General features: G+C 36.8%; 1 protein-coding gene across 1 annotated transcript; it reads left to right on the top strand.

Moving 5' to 3' along the window:
• The first annotated feature begins 2,264 nt into the window (after nucleotides 1–2,264).
• On the top strand, nucleotides 2,265–15,311 carry LOC125837893 (uncharacterized). The gene is made up of 3 exons (XM_049516965.1): nucleotides 2,265–2,941; nucleotides 13,853–14,016; nucleotides 14,126–15,311. The coding sequence occupies exons 1-3, from the start codon at nucleotides 2,335–2,337 to the stop codon at nucleotides 15,215–15,217; spliced, it is 1,863 nt and encodes a 620-aa protein (XP_049372922.1). The 5' UTR covers nucleotides 2,265–2,334; the 3' UTR covers nucleotides 15,218–15,311.
• Nucleotides 15,312–20,780: the final 5,469 nt, after the last annotated feature.

Here is a 20,780-nt window from a genome sequence, read left to right on the forward strand (position 1 = left end):
CCCTTAATATATATTGATGGATATCAAGATAATTTATGATGACATAAGGCATACAAAAGATATAAGTACTTCAAAGTGGGTGAGAGCAAGAGTACAAATGAGTAATTAAGTATTTAATGAGCTCTTTAGAAAGATAAATTTAGGAACTTTAATTTTATTTAAGCTTCCAAAGAGAAATTATGGGAATATTAAGCATGATGATGATATTAATTATAGGGGTAAAATGAGAAGAAATTAATTAATTTTATCTTGTTTTAGTAAGTGATCAACTAAACTGGGACAAATATTTTTAGAAAGGTGATCAATTAATATGGAATAGAGGGAATAGTAATGTATAACAAAAAATAATGACAGATTAATGTTATCATTAAAGCTAATAAATACTCCCTCTGTCCTTAATTACTTGTCCACTTTTGAATTGACACACTTATTAAGAAAACAATTATTGATATAGTGAGTTTACCATTTTACCCCTATTAATTATGAAGTGGATGAATTAAAAATTTAATATTTTCAAAAAGTAGTATCTTTTTCAAAGTAATTAATTGAGGGTATAATATATTTTTTTTTTGTCCTTTCTTGATTTGTCAAAATGGACAAATAATTAGGGACAACTATAAAAGGAAAAATAGACAAGTAATTAAAGACAAAGAGAGTATATAATTAACTTGTTTGACTAAAATTAATCGCAAATATAATTTTATTCATTTTGAGATATTTATAATATTTTTTTCAACAACCATTAATACTATAATAACTTTGCTTGGTAAACTATTTTAAGGTAGGAAAGACCACATATATACCAATTGGTATACTTGTTGAATCTACTCAAACGAAAACTCCTTTAAAACTCTTCAAAGGACTAAAATGTGACCAACCCAATCATTACAACGTAATAATAAAAGAGCAACATTCTATAAGCAAGAATTTCTTATAGCATTTGCAATTGGAATTCATTTTATGTAATATTCTCTCCGTCCCATTTTATATGTCATTCCTTTTTATAAATAGTTGGTTCATAATACTTGTCATTTCATAAAATCAATGCATAAATTAGCATATTGTTCCTTTTTAATCCTTGTGAGTTATTAGCATTGAAAACATACATTTGACCAACTTAGAAAAGTTAAGTAAATGATTCATGTTCATTGGTTAAATTAATTAATCACAATAAATTAATTCATATTCATTGATTGAAAACTTGAGTTCCAAAAAAATTAAATAAGGGTAGAAGGGTAAAATTACATCATTTCTTAATGCAAATGCAAAGTAAAAATGTGACATATAAAATGGGACGGAGGAAGTATATGTTAGAAGTTTTTGATTACTGAATAAAAGTAAAACTTGGACGAGGATGTGAAAGATATTTAGGAGTTAAGAACAAAGAGTTTTTTTTTCCTGTCTCATTTGATGTTTGGTATTCGTATTGAACCTTCAATTAACTTTGGATCATGCAGTGCAGGGTCCGATCCATATTGGGCTGACACTCCTAGCAAGATTTTCTCCATATTCAAGACTTGAATTTGAGACCTCTAATTTGGATTAAAACAATTACACTATTATACCACAATCCATATTGATAGATCAAAGGTGTTAGATTGGGCGCTAATGGACAAATTAATTCAACCATATTTTTATTAAGAAAGAATCAAAAGTACAAAGGTACATATAATATTGTAAGCCACAATAAAGGTGAATGTTATAAAACTAAGTCTAGAGAGTGCGAGGTGACTGAAATTATCCCTTAGAGCTCATTTGGTACAAAGAACAAAAGATAAATAGTATTGAGATTGCTTTAAAAACGAGTTTATCTCATACTCCCTCGATCCCTATTTACTTATCCATTTTTGAATTTGACACACCTATTAAGAAAATAATGATTGTCATAGTAAGTTTACCATTTTACCCTTATTAATTATGAATGGATGAATTAAAAATTTAAGATTTTCAAGAAGTTCTAACTTTTTCAAAGTAATTAATTGAGGATATAATAGGTAATTTTTTTTTATCCTTATCAAAATGAACAAGTAAAAAAGAAAAATTGAACAAGTAATTAGCAATAAATGAAGTAAATTCACAAAATAACTTATTTCGAGATTGTAATATTGTTTTTATCCCATATTGAGAGTGGGATAACAGTCCGCTAAAAAAAATATACTCAAGGGAGTATGATTGTAATTATGAGAGAATCTTGGGGCCAATGTAAGATTTCAACATTCACACTCTTCTTCTCCCTTTCTATTGAGATCCAAACATGGAAGTTGCTCTATTAGTATTCCAAGAAAACCTCAAAAAAAGAGCAAAAGATGACATAACTGAAGAGTGAACAATCATATGGCACAACCTAAGAAAACCCTGAAAAATTTCATCCCTCTTTTCATTCTCCTCTCTCTTTCTGCTCTTTTCCTCTTCTCTTACCATCCTACAAACTTGAATTCCACCAAATCTTTCTCCTTTAACCCAAACACCCCTCAAACCCATCAAAACTTCACTTTTCTAATCAAAGTTCTCACCTTTAACCGTCTTGAGTCCCTCTCTAGGTGTCTCAATTCACTTTCCAAAGCACATTATGATAACCATGTTGTTCATCTCCATATCTACATTGATCACTTTCAAGATTCCCCAAATGGGTATGTGGAAATCGACCAAAAATTGAATCTTTCGAAAAGAATTCTTGATTTTGTTGATGGGTTTTCATGGAAATATGGGGAAAAGTTGGTTCATTATAGGGCTTCTAATGCTGGACTTCAGGCTCAGTGGTTAGAGGCTTGGTGGCCTAGCTCTGATGATGAGTTTGCCTTTGTTGTGGAGGATGATCTTGAGTTGTCACCTCTTTATTTTCGGTTCTTGAAGAGTTTGATTGACAATTATTATTATAATGAATCCAACTTTAGTCCTATGATTTATGGGGCTTCCTTGCAGAGGCCTAGGTTTGTACCAGGTACTTAGTTTCTTTTCATTGCTATTTCTTTCAAGGATATTAGTGTTGTTTAACTTTTGTAGAAGAAATGATTTCTTTATGGTAATCTGTATTTGAGTATGCTGTAATTATATATCTGTGCACTTCTGGTAGTTAAGTAGCTATGCTTTGATTAGATGTAGGTACACAAACCGTTCCTTCCGTCCTTAAGTTTTTTCAGACGACTGCAACAATGCTAGGTTGTTTTTAGTTTTGTCTAGCTCATTTTTCTTTTTTCCTTTTATTGTTCAGCCATATTGTTAGTCCACTAGGTGTTTTATTGGTCTAATGTAGTGCTTGCTAGGTATGATTTTTTGCGAATAATCGCTGATTCATAATGAAATTGCAATTGCATTTTGTCATTCCAGATAAAAGAATCGTGAACTTAGCAATCTATATTTTTATAGTTCTGTCATTATATCTAATCATTTTTTCTTAGTTTCGAGTTATACTTAGCATTGTGATGTTATAATCAAAGTTGTAAGTATCTTGATGTATGCTCCTAGCGAATTATGTTTTAGGTTAAGAAGAAAAGTGCAAATTGGTTCGTGTTCAATGAATGTAAGCAATCTGTTATCAGGTATGTTTGGAGGGATCATCTGAGGATACAACAACAACAATAGCAAACCTTGTGTAGTCCCAAAAGGGGGTCTGGGGGGAGGGTAGAGTGTATGCAAACCTTACCTCAACCTACTATTTTCGGAAGACTCCCGGCTTGAGTAATAGAGATCAGAGCAACTAAAAGAAAAATATAGAAGAAAAAAGGGCAAAATATAGTAGGGAAAACATAACATAACATTCAAAAGAGGAGCAATAACCATAACCAACCAATGCAATAACTTAAGCACAATAAATAAGGAGTGACAAAAGTTGTAAGACAAGCAACTACGAGAGAAATGCTACTACTACTGGTATAAACACGAAAACAAACACAATGCACCAACCTATCCCTGCTAGAAAAGAGACAACGCTCAACTACCTACTAACCTTCTACCCTAATTTGCGACCTTCATAACCTCCTATCTAAGGTCATGTCCTCGAAAATCCAAAGTTGCGCCATGTCTCGTTTAATCACCTCTCTCCATTACTTCTTTGGCCTACCTCTATCTCTCCTAAATCTCACTGTGGACAACCTCTCACACCTCCTCACTAGGACCTCTGTGCACTTTCTCTTCACATGCCCGAACTATCTAAGTCTCACTTACCTCATCTTGTCCACCACAGAGGTCACTCCCACCTTGTTCTAGATATCTTCATTCTTAATCTTATCTCTCCTAAGTATGACCACACATTCAACTCAACATCCTCATGTCCGCCACTTTCATATTTTGGACATGAGAGTTCTTAATTGGTCAACACTCTATTCCATACAACATAGTCGACCTAACCACTATTCTGTAGAACTTTCCTTTAAGTTTTGGTGGTATGGACTCCAGAGGCGAGCCTCCATTTCATCCACCCTACACTAATATGTGTGTTGTCATCATCGATCTCCGCATTGCCCTAAATTAAAGACCCAAGATACTTGAAAATGTTCCTCTTTGGAGTGTATCATGTCTCACTTCCATGCCTTTTTTGCGACACATCAGAGGACTCCAGGTATTCCATCAACTTGAACCCTTTAGACTAAGTTTGTCTCCAATCTCCAACTTAGGGTGTGTTCGGTATGGAGGGAAATATTTTTGGAAAATGTTTTTTAATTTTCTCATGTTTGGTTGGTCAAAATATCTGAAAAATATTCTCTAGGAAAATCAGTTCCTTAAAAATGAGGAAAATGACTTCCTAGTAGAAGTAGGGATAACATTCTCCCTAACCTTCGACATACCTCATCTTCACCCTTACCACCCCACACCCTCACCACCCACCTCTCATAATATTTGCTTAGATTATATACAAATACTTTTAGGATAATATTTTTGTTTATGTAACGAACACAAGAAAATAAGTAAGGGTTCCACTTATTTTCTTTGAAAATATTTTCCTTCATACCGAATACACCCTTAGTGTTAACTCTATCACGAATCTCATCAATCAGTACTATGTGGTCTACATATAACATACACCATGGTACCTCACCTTGGATATGTCGTGTCAGTTTATCCATCACCAAGGCAAAAAGAAATGGACTAAGAGCCAATTCGGGTGCAATCCCATCACGATTGGGAAGGGCTTTGAGTCTCCTCGCACTATTGTTACTCGTGTCTTAGTTCTATCGTACATGTCCTTAATTTCCCTAGTGTAAGCCATCAGAACACCTCTAGCCTTCGAGCATCTCCTTGGGACCTCCCCAGGCACTTTATCATATATCTTTTCTAAGTCAAAGAACACCATACATAAGTCCCTCTTCCTCTCCCGATATTGCTCCACTAGTCTCCTCACGAGATGAATGGCTTCGGTAGTAGAATACCCCGGCATGAGACCATGCTGGTTCTCAAGAATAGTCCCACCATACCTTACCCTTAACTCCACCACTCTCTCCCACACTTCATAGTGTGGCTCAACAACTTGATTCCCCTATAGTTGTTGCAATTTTGAATATCATCCTTGTTCTTGTACAATGGAATCATTGTACTCCACCTCCATTCTTCAGACATTTTTGTTGTTTTAAAAATGACGTTAAACAACTCGGTCGACAACTCCAAACCCACTCTGTTTATGTTCTTCCAAAATTCCATCAAGATCTGATCTTGCCCAATCACCCTACCCCTGCACATCGTATAAATAACAACTTTAACCTCCTCAACTTTTATGCTCCTACAATACCCATAATCGCAACGACTCGCAGAATGCTCCAGATCACTTAGCATAATGTCCCCCCCCCCCATTCAAGAGTTTATGGAAATAAGTTTGCCATCTCCACCTTATGAGTGCCTCCTCAACCAATGCCTTGTCTTCCTCGTCCTTGATGCATTTCACTTGGTCCAAGTCTTGAGCCTTCCCCTCTCTCACCTTGGCTAGCCTGTACAACTTCTTATCCCCTCCTTTGTCACCTAATTCACATACAAACGTTGAAAGACTGCCCTTTTTGCCGCTGTCAGCGCTAACTTCGCCTCCTTCCTCGCCATCTTATACCTTTCCCTGTTCACATCTTTTTTACCTCCTCGTCCTTGCTCTCCACCAATTGCACGTAAGCAACTTTCTTTGCTTCGACTTTCCCTTGAACTTCTCCATTCCACTACCAATCCCCTCGATCACCTCGAGACCCTCAACACCTCTCCTGTTGCCTCGCTAATGCAACTAGCCGCTCTATCCCACATATCACTTGCATCTCCACTACATCCCCAAGCCTCCATCTCCCCCAACTCCAGATTGTTGGCAGCCGTCAAGCCACCTCATTTGATCCTTGGTCGACCGCACCCAACCTTCTTCTTCCTCTTCAGCTTAATCTCCAAATCCATTGCCAAGAGCTTTTGTTGGTGTTAGAATAGAAATAAGTATTTCCTACTTAGAATAGAAATAAGAATAGGAATAGGAATAGGAATAAGAATAGGAATCCTAGTTGGAAAAGGATTCCAATGTAGTGTCTATAAATAGGGTCTCAATGTAACTATTTAGATACACAATTCAATAATATTTTTCGTATATATTTCTCACATGGTATCAGAGCATTGGTGAGAACAAACAAGTCACCGTATGTCTATGTCAATTTCCGGTGACTGTTGGGTCTGATTTTGTTATACTTTTTTCTTTCTGTGGGTGTTGTGCGAAAACCAACACCACCACGAGGCTCGGAAAGCCCCCGCGACCAAACCCCAGCCAAAACCACCGGAAAACACCACCCCACGCGCTCTCACGCGCCTATCGGAGGTGGCAGTTTCCGGCGAGATCTGTCTCACGCGCCGGCGCGTGAGGGCTTTTCTGATCATATTTTTTTGAGATTTTTTTGACAGTTGGGGTCGTCCAGCCAATCCGACCAGGCCCATACTGTTTTTGACCAGATCCGATCGCCGGAATTAGAGTTCCAGCTATTTCCAGGCAGTTTCCGGCGACTTTTCTTCGAGATTTGAATTTTCCGAGACAAATTTAGCATAATGTCTTTTGGGTGTGATGTTTTTGGTTCCAAAAATATGGGGATTGGAAGTTCTAGCCCTATAATCACTTCAAAACTTTTATTGGGAAGTTCAAACTATTTATCTTGGGCTTCCTCGGTTGAGTTGTGGTGCAAGGGTCAAGGTGTCCAAGATCACTTAACGAACAAGGCTTATGAGGTAGATGTAAAGGCAAAGACTAGTGAGGAAGATGCAAAAGCCAAAGCACAATGGGAGAAAGTAGATGCTCAATTATGTAGTCTCCTATGGCGTTCTATTGATTTCAAGTTGATGCCCTTGTTTCGCCCATTCCAGACGTGTTATACAGTTTGGGAAAAGGCTCGTGCTTTATACACTAATGACATATCTCGATTCTATGATGTGATATCTCGATTGACCAACTTAAAGAAACAAGAATCCGATATGTCTACTTACTTAGGACAGGTACAGGTAGTCATGGAGGAATTTGACACATTAATGCCAGTTACTACGAATGTGGAAAAACAACAAGAACACAGACAAACATTGTTTCTAGTTCTTACTCTTGCTGGACTTCCTCCTGATCATGATTCTGTACGTGATCAGATTTTAGCTAGCCCTACAGTTCCTACAATCGATGAATTATTCTCTCGTCTCCTTCGTCTTGCGGCACCTCCCAGTCACAAGGTAGTTTCATCACCCACTGTTGACTCATCTATTCTTGCATCTCAAACCTTTGAAAAGCGTACATATCAATCTATGGAGAATCGGCGAGGAGGAGGGCGTTTTGGGAAACCTCGATCCAAGTGTAGTCATTGTCATAAGCCTGGACACACTCGTGATATATGTTATATTTTGCATGGTCCACCACCCAGTTATGATCCTATTGTTCTAAAGGAATATAATGAGTTCCTTCGAAATCGCGCAAGTAAACAGACATCTCCACCAGTAGCATATGGTGCTCAACCTAATCAACCATCCAATAATGCTCATATTGCTCAGACAGAATATGATGAGTTCCTTCAGTATCGTGCAAATAAGCAAACGTCTCCACAAGTAGTTTCGGTTGCACAACCTGATGTCTCTGTTGCGAGTAATTCTTTTGCTTGTGTGTCGCAATCTAGTACTCTTGGAACATGGGTCATGGACTCTGGGGCTTCTGATCATATCTCTGGTAATAAATCACTTTTATCCGATATTGTTTATTCACAATCTCTTCCAGCTATTACTTTAGCCAATGGGATCCAAACCAAACCAAAAGGGGTTGGAAAAGCCAAACCCCTATCTTCTGTCACCCTAGACTCTGTTCTTTATGTCCCTGGTTCTCCTTTTAATCTAGCATCTGTTAGTCGTTTGACGAAAGCCCTACATTGTAGCATAACTTTTTTCGATGATTTTTTTCTCATGCAGGACCGCAGTACGGGACAGATGATTGGAACAGGACATGAATCACAAGGCCTTTACTATCTTACCTCTTCAAATTCCTTAGCAGCATGCTCCATTACAGATTCCCCAGATTTAATTCACAAACGTTTGGGACATCCGAGTCTATCCAAACTGCAAAAGATGGTGCCTAGTTTGTCTAGTTTATCCACATTAGATTGTGAGTCGTGTCAACTTGGGAAACACACTCGTGCTACGTTTTCTCGTAGTACTGAGGGTCGTTCAGAGTCTATTTTTTCATTAGTTCATTCTGATATTTGGGGTCCTAGTAGAGTCAGTTCCACCTTAGGATTTCGTTATTTTGTTAGTTTCATTGATGATTATTCAAAATGTACTTGGGTTTTCTTAATGAAAGATCGTTCTGAGTTATTTTCTATTTTCAAAAGTTTCTTTGCTGAAATACAAAATCAGTTTGGTGTTTCTATTCGTACTTTTCGTAGTGATAATGCCTTAGAATACTTATCCTCCCAATTTCGGGAGTTTATGACTCACCAAGGCATTATTCACCAGACTACTTGTCCATACACCCCTCAACAAAATGGTGTAGCTGAAAGAAAAAATCGGCATCTTATTGAGACCGCTCGTACTCTTCTCCTTGAATCCAATGTTCCATTGCGTTTTTGGGGAGATGCAGTTCTTACGTCTTGTTATTTGATAAATAGAATGCCCTCTTCTTCTATTCAGAATCAGGTTCCCCATTCCATACTGTTTCCTCAGTCACATCTCTATCCTATCCCTCCTCGTGTCTTTGGGAGCACATGCTTCGTTCATAACTTAGCCCCAGGAAAAGATAAATTAGCTCCTCGTGCCCTCAAATGTGTCTTTCTTGGTTACTCTCGAGTCCAAAAAGGGTATCGTTGTTATTCACATGATCTTCATCGATACCTTATGTCTGCTGATGTTACATTTTTTGAGTCTCAGCCTTACTATACATCTTCTGATCATCCTGATGTCTCTATGGTCTTACCCATACCTCAGGTTTTACCTGTGCCAACCTTTGTGGAATCTACGGTTACTTCTACATCTCCAGTTGTAGTGCCACCACTACTAACTTATCATCGCCGTCCACGTCCAACCCTAGTCCCAGATGATTCATGTCATGCGCCAGACCCTGCTCCTACTGCGGACTTGCCTCCTCCTAGCCAACCGCTTGCACTTCAAAAAGGTATACGATCCACTCGAAATACTAACCCACATTATACCTTCTTAAGTTATCATCGTCTATCATCACCCCATTATGCATTTGTGTCGTCTTTGTCCTCTATTTCCATTCCTAAGACTACAGGTGAAGCACTTTCTCATTCTGGATGGAGGCAGGCTATGGTTGATGAGATGTCTGCTTTACATAAGAGTGGTACTTGGGAGCTTGTCTCCCTTCCTGCAGGTAAATCTACTGTTGGTTGTCGTTGGGTTTATGCAGTCAAAATTGGTCCAGACGGTCAGGTTGATCGACTTAAGGCTCGCCTTGTTGCCAAAGGGTATACTCAGATATTTGGGCTAGATTATAGTGACACTTTCGCTCCTGTGGCTAAAATTGCATCTGTTCGTCTTTTTCTATCTATGGCTGCCGTTCGTCATTGGCCTCTTCATCAGTTGGACATTAAGAATGCTTTTCTGCATGGTGATCTTGAGGAAGAAGTCTATATGGAGCAACCACCTGGTTTTGTTGCTCAGGGGGAGTCTAGTAGCCTTGTATGTCGATTGCGCAGGTCACTCTATGGTCTAAAACAGTCTCCTCGAGCTTGGTTCGGGAAGTTCAGCACAGTAATTCAGGAGTTTGGCATGACTCGTAGTGGAGCTGATCACTCTGTGTTTTATCGGCATTCTGCACCAAGTCGATGTATCTATTTGGTTGTTTACGTTGATGATATTGTTATCACCGGTAATGATCAAGATGGTATCACCGATTTGAAGCAACATCTCTTTAAGCACTTCCAAACTAAAGACCTTGGCAGATTGAAGTATTTTCTAGGTATTGAGGTTGCTCAGTCTAGATCAGGTATTGTTATTTCTCAGCGCAAGTATGCCTTAGACATTCTTGAGGAGACAGGGATGATGGGATGTAGACCTGTTGACACTCCTATGGATCCGAATGTTAAACTTCTTCCAGGACAGGGGGAGCCACTTAGTAATCCTGAAAGGTATAGACGACTTGTTGGAAAGTTGAATTATCTCACAGTGACTAGACCTGACATCTCTTTTCCTGTGAGTGTTGTAAGTCAGTTTATGACTTCCCCTTGTGATAGTCATTGGGAAGCAGTTGTTCGTATTTTGCGATATATAAAGTCAGCTCCCGGTAAAGGACTACTCTTTGAGGATCAAGGCCATGAGCATATCATTGGATATACAGACGCTGATTGGGCAGGATCACCCTCTGACAGACGTTCGACATCCGGATATTGTGTTTTAGTAGGAGGTAATTTGGTGTCGTGGAAGAGCAAGAAACAGAATGTGGTTGCTCGATCTAGTGCAGAATCAGAATATCGAGCAATGGCGACAGCAACTTGTGAGCTAGTTTGGATCAAACAGTTGCTGGGAGAACTAAAATTTGGCAAAGTTGATAAGATGGAACTTGTGTGTGATAATCAAGCGGCTCTTCATATCGCATCAAATCCAGTGTTTCATGAAAGGACTAAGCACATTGAGATTGACTGTCACTTTGTCAGAGAAAAGATACTCTCGGGAGATATTGTTACGAAATTTGTGAAGTCAAATGATCAGCTTGCAGATATCTTCACCAAGTCCCTCACATGTCCTCGTATTAATTACATCTGTAACAAGCTAGGTACATATGATTTGTATGCACCAGCTTGAGGGGGAGTGTTAGAATAGAAATAAGTATTTCCTACTTAGAATAGAAATAAGAATAGGAATAGGAATAGGAATAAGAATAGGAATCCTAGTTGGAAAAGGATTCCAATGTAGTGTCTATAAATAGGGTCTCAATGTAACTATTTAGATACACAATTCAATAATATTTTTCGTATATATTTCTCACAGTTGGGTTGTAAGATTCTCACTCGAGATTAACCTTGCAATCCTTACAAAGACCTCTATCACCCTTCCCAAGGAATAAGTAATATATTTGGGTCTTAGCCAAAAGTACTCTGAGGTAAGATTCATTGAGGATCCATGGTAGTGAAATAAATCTTTCTGATGTAAGTTGTTCTTGGATAAATGAACTTCTCTTTGTGGAAAGTAATGAAATTGGGTTGTCTGCAGCTATTATCTTCTTAATCGTAAGTACTTATCACATGTAATTATGTACCACAACTTCTTCTTCGGTGAAATTCTTTCTTTCTGTTATTGGTGTTTAGTATGATAGTATGTCATGTTTTGTCTAAATTGCCGTAGAGAAGAAACTGGGGATTGATACAACTGTAGGAGTTCATTCATTTGTCTATCTCTAATCTCTCTTGGACACAACAATCTCCCCATGATTTTGAGATTTTCATTTTCCTTGGATAAGATTATGGTTTTGAGATATTGATCTATGTGAATGGGCAAAGTAATGTTAATTGTATATATCATAACTGAGGAAGAAGGCAAAGTGGATTGTTGACAGCTACTCATTGGTTTGCATTGAGACATAATTTTGTATTGGATGCTTTCTTATGGTATCAAATATAATCCTTGATTTTTATGGATTACTCATGCAGAAAGTGAAATGTTGTATAAAATATACCTTTCCCTTAATACTGACACATATCTGGAATTGTGTCTAATGAATTCTTTTCAAATGAAACTTTCAAGGCCTTAATTTCGAACTCTTTCTGAATGAAACTTTCACAACCTTCTTTCTGAATGTAACTTTCACGACCTTCTTTCCAGGGGATCTCTTCAATTTAATATAAGAAAGGACATCCTCGGGAAAGTATAACAAATTAAAGACTATTTTGGCATTCACTATTAAAAAGAGATAAAATGAATGAAGAAAGAACATAGTTGAAGAATTAACTCCTTTTAACACTGCTTTTTAACACTGCTCTGATACACGGCGAAAGTGATCTTTCCCTCTGGTGGAAGCCGGTATCTCTCTTTCAAAAGAGAGGCTCGACGTGGCAGTGTAAACTTAGCTCCATAGTTCGGCTAGAGGTGACCGACCTACCAGATCGGAGACAGTCGAGAATGATCAACTATCTAACATATTCTGAACGACGGTGAACTAAGACATGAAGAGTGCAATGCATATGAACACCTTTTTGGAGGCCTCTGGTAGTGGAAGATGAATAATTACGTAGAAATAGGTAAAACTATGAGAGCAAAATAATACCTGGCCAATTCCCCGGTATTGATTGTAGACTTTGCACATATCCCTTTTAATTCTTTTTCTAACACGAAGACTGTATATATGTACTCATTAGTAGGCCACAGCCCTTTGCTTCAAAACAATCAATCAGGACCAGGCGACCAGTGTTATCCACGGTTCTATCTGTGGAAGTTCATACTTTAAAACTCACTTTCTAACATCCCTTTCAATGCTTAATCAATAGGAGAAGATAGACGTAGACAGAAGTAGCGGCTGTTGCTATTTAATTTCCTTCCACTCCTCTAGCTTTGATTATAAACGCTCTTCTTCCAATAGGAGTTATTCTTTGCCTTGATGCTGTGAGAGCTTTCAATCCTTGAGTATGAGTACTCCTATCTACTTCATGTGTTTATGACCGGTCCAATTAAATTAGTTGCACATGAATTCGGTCTTCCTGTGGTCGGGGTTCCTAAGGCATATCTCATATGTTCAAAGATAATTTATAGAGGAAGAGTGCTGACGTCCAAAATGTTATCTAGACTATTTGTTCCTTCTTGTTTTTTTCTATTTGGAGAAAACTTAACTATCGATGCCCTTAATTATCAGAACAAGATTTGTGGCCCTTGAGCTAGTTATCATCTTCTTTGTAACACTCTGTTTTGAGATATTTTGGCTCATTGTAATTATAATCATCAAAGTACAAATCAACCTTATAGCCTTTTGTGCTACCCACCTAGCGTTGTTAATGTGCTTCTATGTCCATAACATTTTTAAATGTGTCTGTTATTACATTGTTGAAACATTCATGTTGAGAACTTAAAATAAATGTGTGTCATGCTTTTCCAATTTGGTATTTGAAATTGTAGATATGATAAAACTTCATAGACTAGCTCTTCAACACTCTTAATATTCCACATTTTGGTGTATGGGGGTCCTCCCTGAAAAGTGTAAATTTCCATGAGCCATCCTGTATGCTTCATAAAATTTAGAATACCCTAAAACCTACTTTAGGTTACTTTTTTTTTCACTGAGGAATACATGCCCATCATTGTTTTTTGCAGGTGTATGTGTTGGTTGGATATTGGAGTACTTTTATGCTCTAGAAATTTTATCATTCTTAATATCCTCTATAACAATCTTTAACATTCATGTGCTACTCATATCTGTATGATATAATGTAGTTTTGCCAAACAGGTAAGCATGGAAACAAAATGCAGATCGATGATGGAACTCAACTTTTCTTGTACCAGTTGGTTGGCACCTGGGGTCAGCTTCTGTTTCCAAAACCTTGGAAAGAATTCCGCATATGGTATGACACACACAAGGCCAAGGGATTGAAGCCATTTCTTGATGGGATGGTAGTGTACTGCCTGAATTTGCTCTTCTCGTTGCATTTTTTAGTGAAGATATTGACAAACCTATTAAAATTAACTATTACTCTTGCTGTAAAATGTTATTTGCTTGTAGGTGACAACAGGATGGTACAAAAAGATGGGGGAAAGAATCTGGACACCTTGGTTCATTAAATTCATCCATGCCCGTGGTTACTTTAATATTTACACCAATCTTTTGCATGAGCGAGCTTTTAGTGTGTCTCATCGCGATGCTGGTGTTAACTATGGGAAATCGGCTGGGCCAGATTCTTATTTAGTGGATGAGAAGTCTTTTGATATTAACCTTTTGAAGATGCAATCTTTGCACAGTCTGAAGTGGTACGATTTCTGTTTCAAGGAAGTTTCTCCTGGTAGAATTGTACACAGTTCAGATGATCTAGCGTCTGTTTTTCACTCAGTTCAGAAATCGAGGACTATACTATTTGTAAACCTACAACAGGTGTCAGAGTCAATTATTAGGAATCTTCTCTGCCACTTTGAAAGATTGAATATCCAAAACTATGTCTTATTGGGTCCAAAGTCCAATTTCCTACTTGATCTTGCAAGAAGGGGTTATCCCGTGATTGACACAGACCAATTTTTTGACAGTATTAGGCTACAAAACTCGATTAACTTTGACAAATCACATGAAAAATTGGGCAAAGAGATTGTTGTGAAGGCCCACGTAGTTAGAAAGTCCTTGGAACTTAAATACAACACATGGGTTGTGGATAGTGATGTGATTCCTCTCAGCAGTGATTCATTTCTTGATTCGTATGATCCGGCTAATGACTTTCTTTTGGGGAAGAACTTTAAACTTGTCTTCATACGAAATTCAGCTTCTGCTTTAAAATTTTGGGTCGACAATGTTTTGAACAAAGTTGTTGCCTTGGTTGCCACTTTGAAGACTAGAGGTTCAATTGCCACAGAGGGAAATTTTGTAAATCTAGTTGAGAAGTTATTGGAACAAAAGAAAACTACTTTTAACAGGGTTGATGAAACTGATTTTAGTTTGAACATCAGTTTTATGGATGCTAACCAAACCTCTTCAAGGAATGAAAAGAAGTTTGCCTTTTGGTCACCTGAGATGGGTTCAGAACGGATACAAAAACGACTTGAAGAGTTTGCTATGTGGGTTGTGGATAGTGATTTATCATGTAATGCAGTTGTTTGTCATCCATCATAGCATATGGAGGTGTTTCTCTGTGTATCTATCGTATACTTATGATGTCTGCTTATAGTTTGATGGATTTTACATGTTGATATTGAAGGCAAGAAGATCGGAGAAGAACAAAAAAAGGTTCACTCTTCAGGAATTATCGCTGATATCAGACATGTTTTGTAAACCATCATCAGTTGAAGGTAATTGTTCCGAGTCTGAATTAACAAAAGATGATCTGTTTTTCTGTTCTTCGCTGAAATGATTCTATTAGCTTATTGATGGAAAAGGAACTGTAAGAAAACTCATTTTTGACATATTGTTCCAAGTCTTATGTAAATGTGCCAGTAGTGTCATTGTGACTAATTCATATGCCAAATATGGCTCTACTTATTCTTGCTGAGGATCATTTGTGTCAAATCTGAAGATCATCTGAGCAATTTGCAACTAGCCTCTAGAAACCCTGTTGGTACAATATTTTTTTTTTTTTTTTTTTTTTTTTTTGTTGTTGTACCGTGAATTCGGGTTTAAACAACTTGCTGTAGATAATCAATTTTCATTGGGTGATCGGATATAATGAGAATTGCCTTGGAGGGATTTAACATAATGGTAATAGTCCAGAACTATCAACAATAACCCTCTTACTTGGACCCTAGTAATCATCTGAACTGAGTTGTTTAAATTTTCAGGCATCGTGAATCAATACATCTCTCATGCTCAATGGTACAATATAATAATTACCTCATACGTATAAATTGTTCTATCCGTAAGTTCAATGTTGTTGTCTGGTTCGTACGCTCAATCAGCCCGACCCATAGGCCTGGTGTATCCAAATTTTTATGGGTCTAATGAGGCCAGAACAAGCCCATAGGCGGTAACCATACGATAGAAACATCATAACTATAACAAGTAATCATAGTGACCTAAACGCAATCATAACATATTTTTCTACACCGCTAAGTTAGAAAAAGAGTGTTACTGATAGACACTATTTCATGATATGGTAGTCAACTCAATAAGATAAGGATATAAGTCAAATAACGATAATATATAAGCTTAGGTCATCAGGATTATGTCAAGACAGGAATTAAAGCTTTAACATACCTTTCAACTTGAGCCTCAAATGTGTCGCTATGAAGCTCGACCAATCGAAAAAACGAATCGTAGACAATCGGTAGTGCTTTAAGGTCGTCATTACAACTAGACTAGTTTAACTCAACAAACGAAATCAAAATCCCTACCAACCAATAACTGATAACAACAAGAAAAAGCAAACATCTTTTTAATGACCCAGTTGGTCATTTTTTGAAACTTTCATAAAATTACCATTTTATCCCTCCGGATATTTACCCTGACTTATTTCTAATTGAGTTTTGAAAGTTGGTTTCGAGTAAAAAGTTGTGAATTTTGTAAGTTTTGAGTTGAAATGCTAAAGTTACGTTGTTAAAAAGTGGTTTTCGATGTCTTTTGGAGTTTCAAGGTTGGAATGAAATTCCGTTGATTCCGTCAGTTCTAGAATGTGAAAATTGGTCTATGAAAGTTGTCGGTTTCAAATTATGAGTCTTTTTGATGATTTGAGGTAAGTTGAAAATTTGTGAAATTTTAGCCTTTGGGTTGACTTTGGTCAACATTTGGTGTTCGGAGGCTTGGATCAGAATTTCGAGAGTTACGTTAGATTCGAGGGATGATTTTAGGCCTAAGTGAGGTCTTGATTGAATTTTCAGAGGTTCCGAACTTGATTTAGCCTTTTTAGGTGTTATGTTCATTTCTTGAATTTCCAGATTCATATTTCGATGGTTCCATTGAGTCGGAACATCGAGTATAGTTAAATTGCATATATTATTTGTGTGTACGAGATTCCGAACGAATCCCGAGGGTCCATTCAATGATTTGTGTTTTGTTGGTGTCTGCAGGCCTCGCTTTTGCGAAGACTTGTTTGCTTAAGCGAACTTTGCAAAAGTGAAGGAGTCTTCGCTTTTTTGAGAGGGTCCATTTTTGCAGGGTTCGCAAAAGTGAACGTGTGGTTCGCTTTAGCGATGTCTGCTTAAATCTGGGTCCGCTTTTATGATTTCAAAGGGGGTTTTAGACTTACAAATTTTGGGGTTTTAGCCACACTTACTATTGTTGAACTTTGTAAAACCTTTGGAGGCGATTTTGAAGAGATTTTTTGTGCTAAATCATTTGGGTAAGCCTTTGTAACTTTAAAACTTCATTTCCCATTAATCGTTTATAAATTTTAACATCAAAACTTGAGATTTTGATTGGCAAATGATAACGTTTTTCAAGAACTTGAGTTCTAAACTAAAATGGTGATTGTGAACTGATTTGAAGTCCTTTTTTGAAATGGTTTTCACCAATGAGTTCCAAATGCCTTGAGTAACATTTTCAAGCAAATATTTTTGTATTCAAACCTCATTTTCAGAATTGAGTTTTTGAGTTAATTGACCAATTTTCAAAGAGTATGATATGAGTATTGTTATTTCTGGTATCTTATTGTGATCACTTGATTGAAATAGATTGTGTGGCTTTGGACATTTTTCGGAAGGGGAAGACTCAAGTCTTGGATTGATTTGGTTGAATTAAGGCAAGTGATCTTCTAAACCTTGTAAATCTAATAGAATCGTGTATTTCTCTTCATTGCGTGTGTTGGGGAGTAATGAGAATGAGGTTATGGGCTCATTGTTCCACTTGATTAACCTTAACGAATAAAAAAGAAGTTAATAAAAAGGCAACGTGTTGATCATAATGCTTTGTGAATTACCTTGGTGTGGACCCTATTTGGTTGATTGATGAAATGCTTTGATGACATTAATGTGAACTTGACTTGCTTGAATTGTTGTATGTTCCGTATAGTGTGAAACTGCTTATTTGTATTGATTGTTATACACCGTGATGATACATGTGATGTCATGCCGAAAGAAAATGGTTCTAACAAGAGCTATGATATGGAGCCGAAGGGAAATCGTTTCCGGGTAGTGATGTAATATAAAGCAAAAGGAAAATGGTTCCGGTTAGTGATGTGATAATGTGTCGAAGGAAATGGTTCCGACAAGTAATGTGATATTAAGCCGAATGAAAATGGTTTTGGCTAGTGATATGATATAAAGTCGAAGGGAAATACTGTCGGCTAGCGATCTTGTGTTGATGGAAAATGGTTCCGACAAGAGTTGACTATCATGATTTGATGCATTTTGTTATTTGTGATCGATCTACTTGTTACTTGTGATTGACATATTTGATACATGTTGGTTGTTGAACTATGACTATTGAATTGTGTGCTTAAACCTTGTGAACCGTGTATTGTGAAATTATTAGGTTGGGCTGATTTCTGTGCAAGTTGTAGTTTGAGGAGGTTCGGTTGGAATGAAAGAAGTATTCGATTTCTAGCTAGTTTGCCTTTTTTTTTTGTTTTCTTGCTGAGTACCGTGTTGGTTGGTACTCACTACTTGCTTATACACTTATGTAGGTTTCGAGCTCAGTACCCTGTGATTGCTCTTCTTCTCTCCTATTTCCGAGGCTTGTCAAAGGACTTTTGAGAGGTAGCTAATTGTCATCCCGACGGGCCCTCTTATTTCTTATTTTATGCTTTATTCTATTTGAGAAACCAAGACATTGAGACTTGTAATTATCTTTCATTTCTAAACTTTATGTATTAGTGATTTAACTTGTACACGTGACAACCATATTTTGAGGTTATAATAGAATGAATAAGTTTTCCGCTTTTATATCTTGTTCTTGTTTTATTTTCCGCATTCGTTTGGTTTCGTTGGATTGAGGCTGACTTGTCTTGGTGGGATTAGATAAGTGTCGTTACGTCCATTTTTGGGTAATGACAATCTCATAAAAGCAGTGATTGCTCGAGGCAGTAAGGCATACTTCAGGTCGTTTAATCCGACAACTATTGTTCACGACTCCGAAAAGAAGCACATCAATCCTCTAGTTTCAACCACCTTAAATACAATATTAGCCTTTAATATAAATATTCCCTCTGTCCAACAATAGTTGTCCACTATTAATTCGACACATCCCTTAAGAAACTATAAATAGAAATTTTACTATATCACCCTTTGAATATAATTAGTACAATATTTTGAAAAATGTAATAGGAAAATGATTATAATTAATGATAAGGATAAATTAGAAAGTAAGTATAAAATTATCCATTGATTTCATAAAGTGACAATTTTTCTAAAGTTACGACTTTCTATCATCATTTTATGGCTCGATATAATCGACAAAAATCAATATGACAACTTAAGAATACGAGGGGGACATTTAAAAGGAAGCTTACTGCCTGAAGATTTCAACTAGGATTTTGTTTCAAAGCTCTTTTGGCATCTAACTTTAGTCTAAAAATTTCAATTGACCTCATACATATATTTCTTGATAAATCACTAATTTAAATTATTTTCCCAACATACAGTGTTTTCAAAAAAAAAATTGGGGCGAGTCTCGAGGTGGAGCGTATCAAAAACGCTCCGGGACGTAAATTAAAGATGTAGATTTATAAGGCGTAAATTCTAAAATTTGAGGCGTAAGTCCCGAGCATAAAAATGTAAGTCCTGGGCGTAAAAACGTACGCCCGGGCGCAGTGACGGAGCTAGAAATTCTAATAAGGGGGTTCAAAATCTGAGAAGTAAACACACGAACTAGTAGAAGGGGGTTCGACATCTATTATACACACCTAAAAAATAATTTTAACCATCTATAAATAGTAATATTTTTCGCTGAGGGGGTTCGGATATGCTGCCTCCGCCCCTGCCCGGGCGTTTTTAATTTAGTTTTTTGAACTTTTTTTTGCTTTAAACCATATTTTTATTATTGGTGTAATGATATTTCTCAAATAGTAATGATAATACTTTTTATCTTCATTATTGATTATTAATACTTATCTCAAATAAAAATCATAATATAATTTTCATATATTATAGGTTATTTATAACAAAAATTAATTGTAACATCATTGAAAGGTTTACCTTTGCTTATTTTATTAGTAATAAAACTATAAAATTGAGTATACATGAGACTACGCCCCGTAGATCTATGAGACTTACGCCCTGTGTCTCGAGGCTCACCTCTCGCCCCGTACTGTATAAACCGCCTCGCTTCATGCCCCCGCCTTTTAAAATACTGATCTCATCGATAGTTGATGTAAAACCTGATAAATCGACTTGTCAATAGTACACTCATTATATAAACATTAGGAAATTATGAGAAATTGCATTATACTCAATAAAAATGGGAAACAAAAATACTAGAAAATTGAACAGGAGAGGGTTGGGTCAAAACACAAAAATATAAAATTGTATATATATTTTTTGGTAGGTACGTACGTGGAGTACGTTGATAGAAACCACATGAAATATACGTAGTAGTTTGGAGAAAAGAAAAGAAATGATGGATACAGCTATCAATTACTCCCTCCGTTTAAAAAAGAATGGTCTAATTTGACTTAGCACGAAGTTTTAGAAAATAATTTTTTTTTTTGAATTTTCTGGATTTAAATTAAAATTATGTCAAATGTATTAAATTGTCCTTTAATCTTGTGACCTTAAACATGTCATGTGGAAAATTGAAATTAAAATGTTAC

Source organism: Solanum verrucosum, unplaced genomic scaffold, assembly GCF_900185275.1.
Source record: "Solanum verrucosum unplaced genomic scaffold, falcon-dt-bn FXZP01000262.1, whole genome shotgun sequence".
Lineage (NCBI taxonomy): Eukaryota > Viridiplantae > Streptophyta > Magnoliopsida > Solanales > Solanaceae > Solanum > Solanum verrucosum.

What these genes read in the sequence shown, in the direction of transcription:
- LOC125837893 (XM_049516965.1), top strand. Translation starts at nt 2,335, where the DNA reads ATGGCACAACCTAAGAAAACCCTGAAAAATTTCATCCCTCTTTTCATT. An exon ending in GAGGCCTAGGTTTGTACCAG is followed by an intron (nt 2,942 to 13,852) that starts GTACTTAGTTTC and finishes TTTGCCAAACAG; the next exon opens with GTAAGCATGGAAACAAAATG. An exon ending in AGCCATTTCTTGATGGGATG is followed by an intron (nt 14,017 to 14,125) that starts GTAGTGTACTGC and finishes ATTTGCTTGTAG; the next exon opens with GTGACAACAGGATGGTACAA.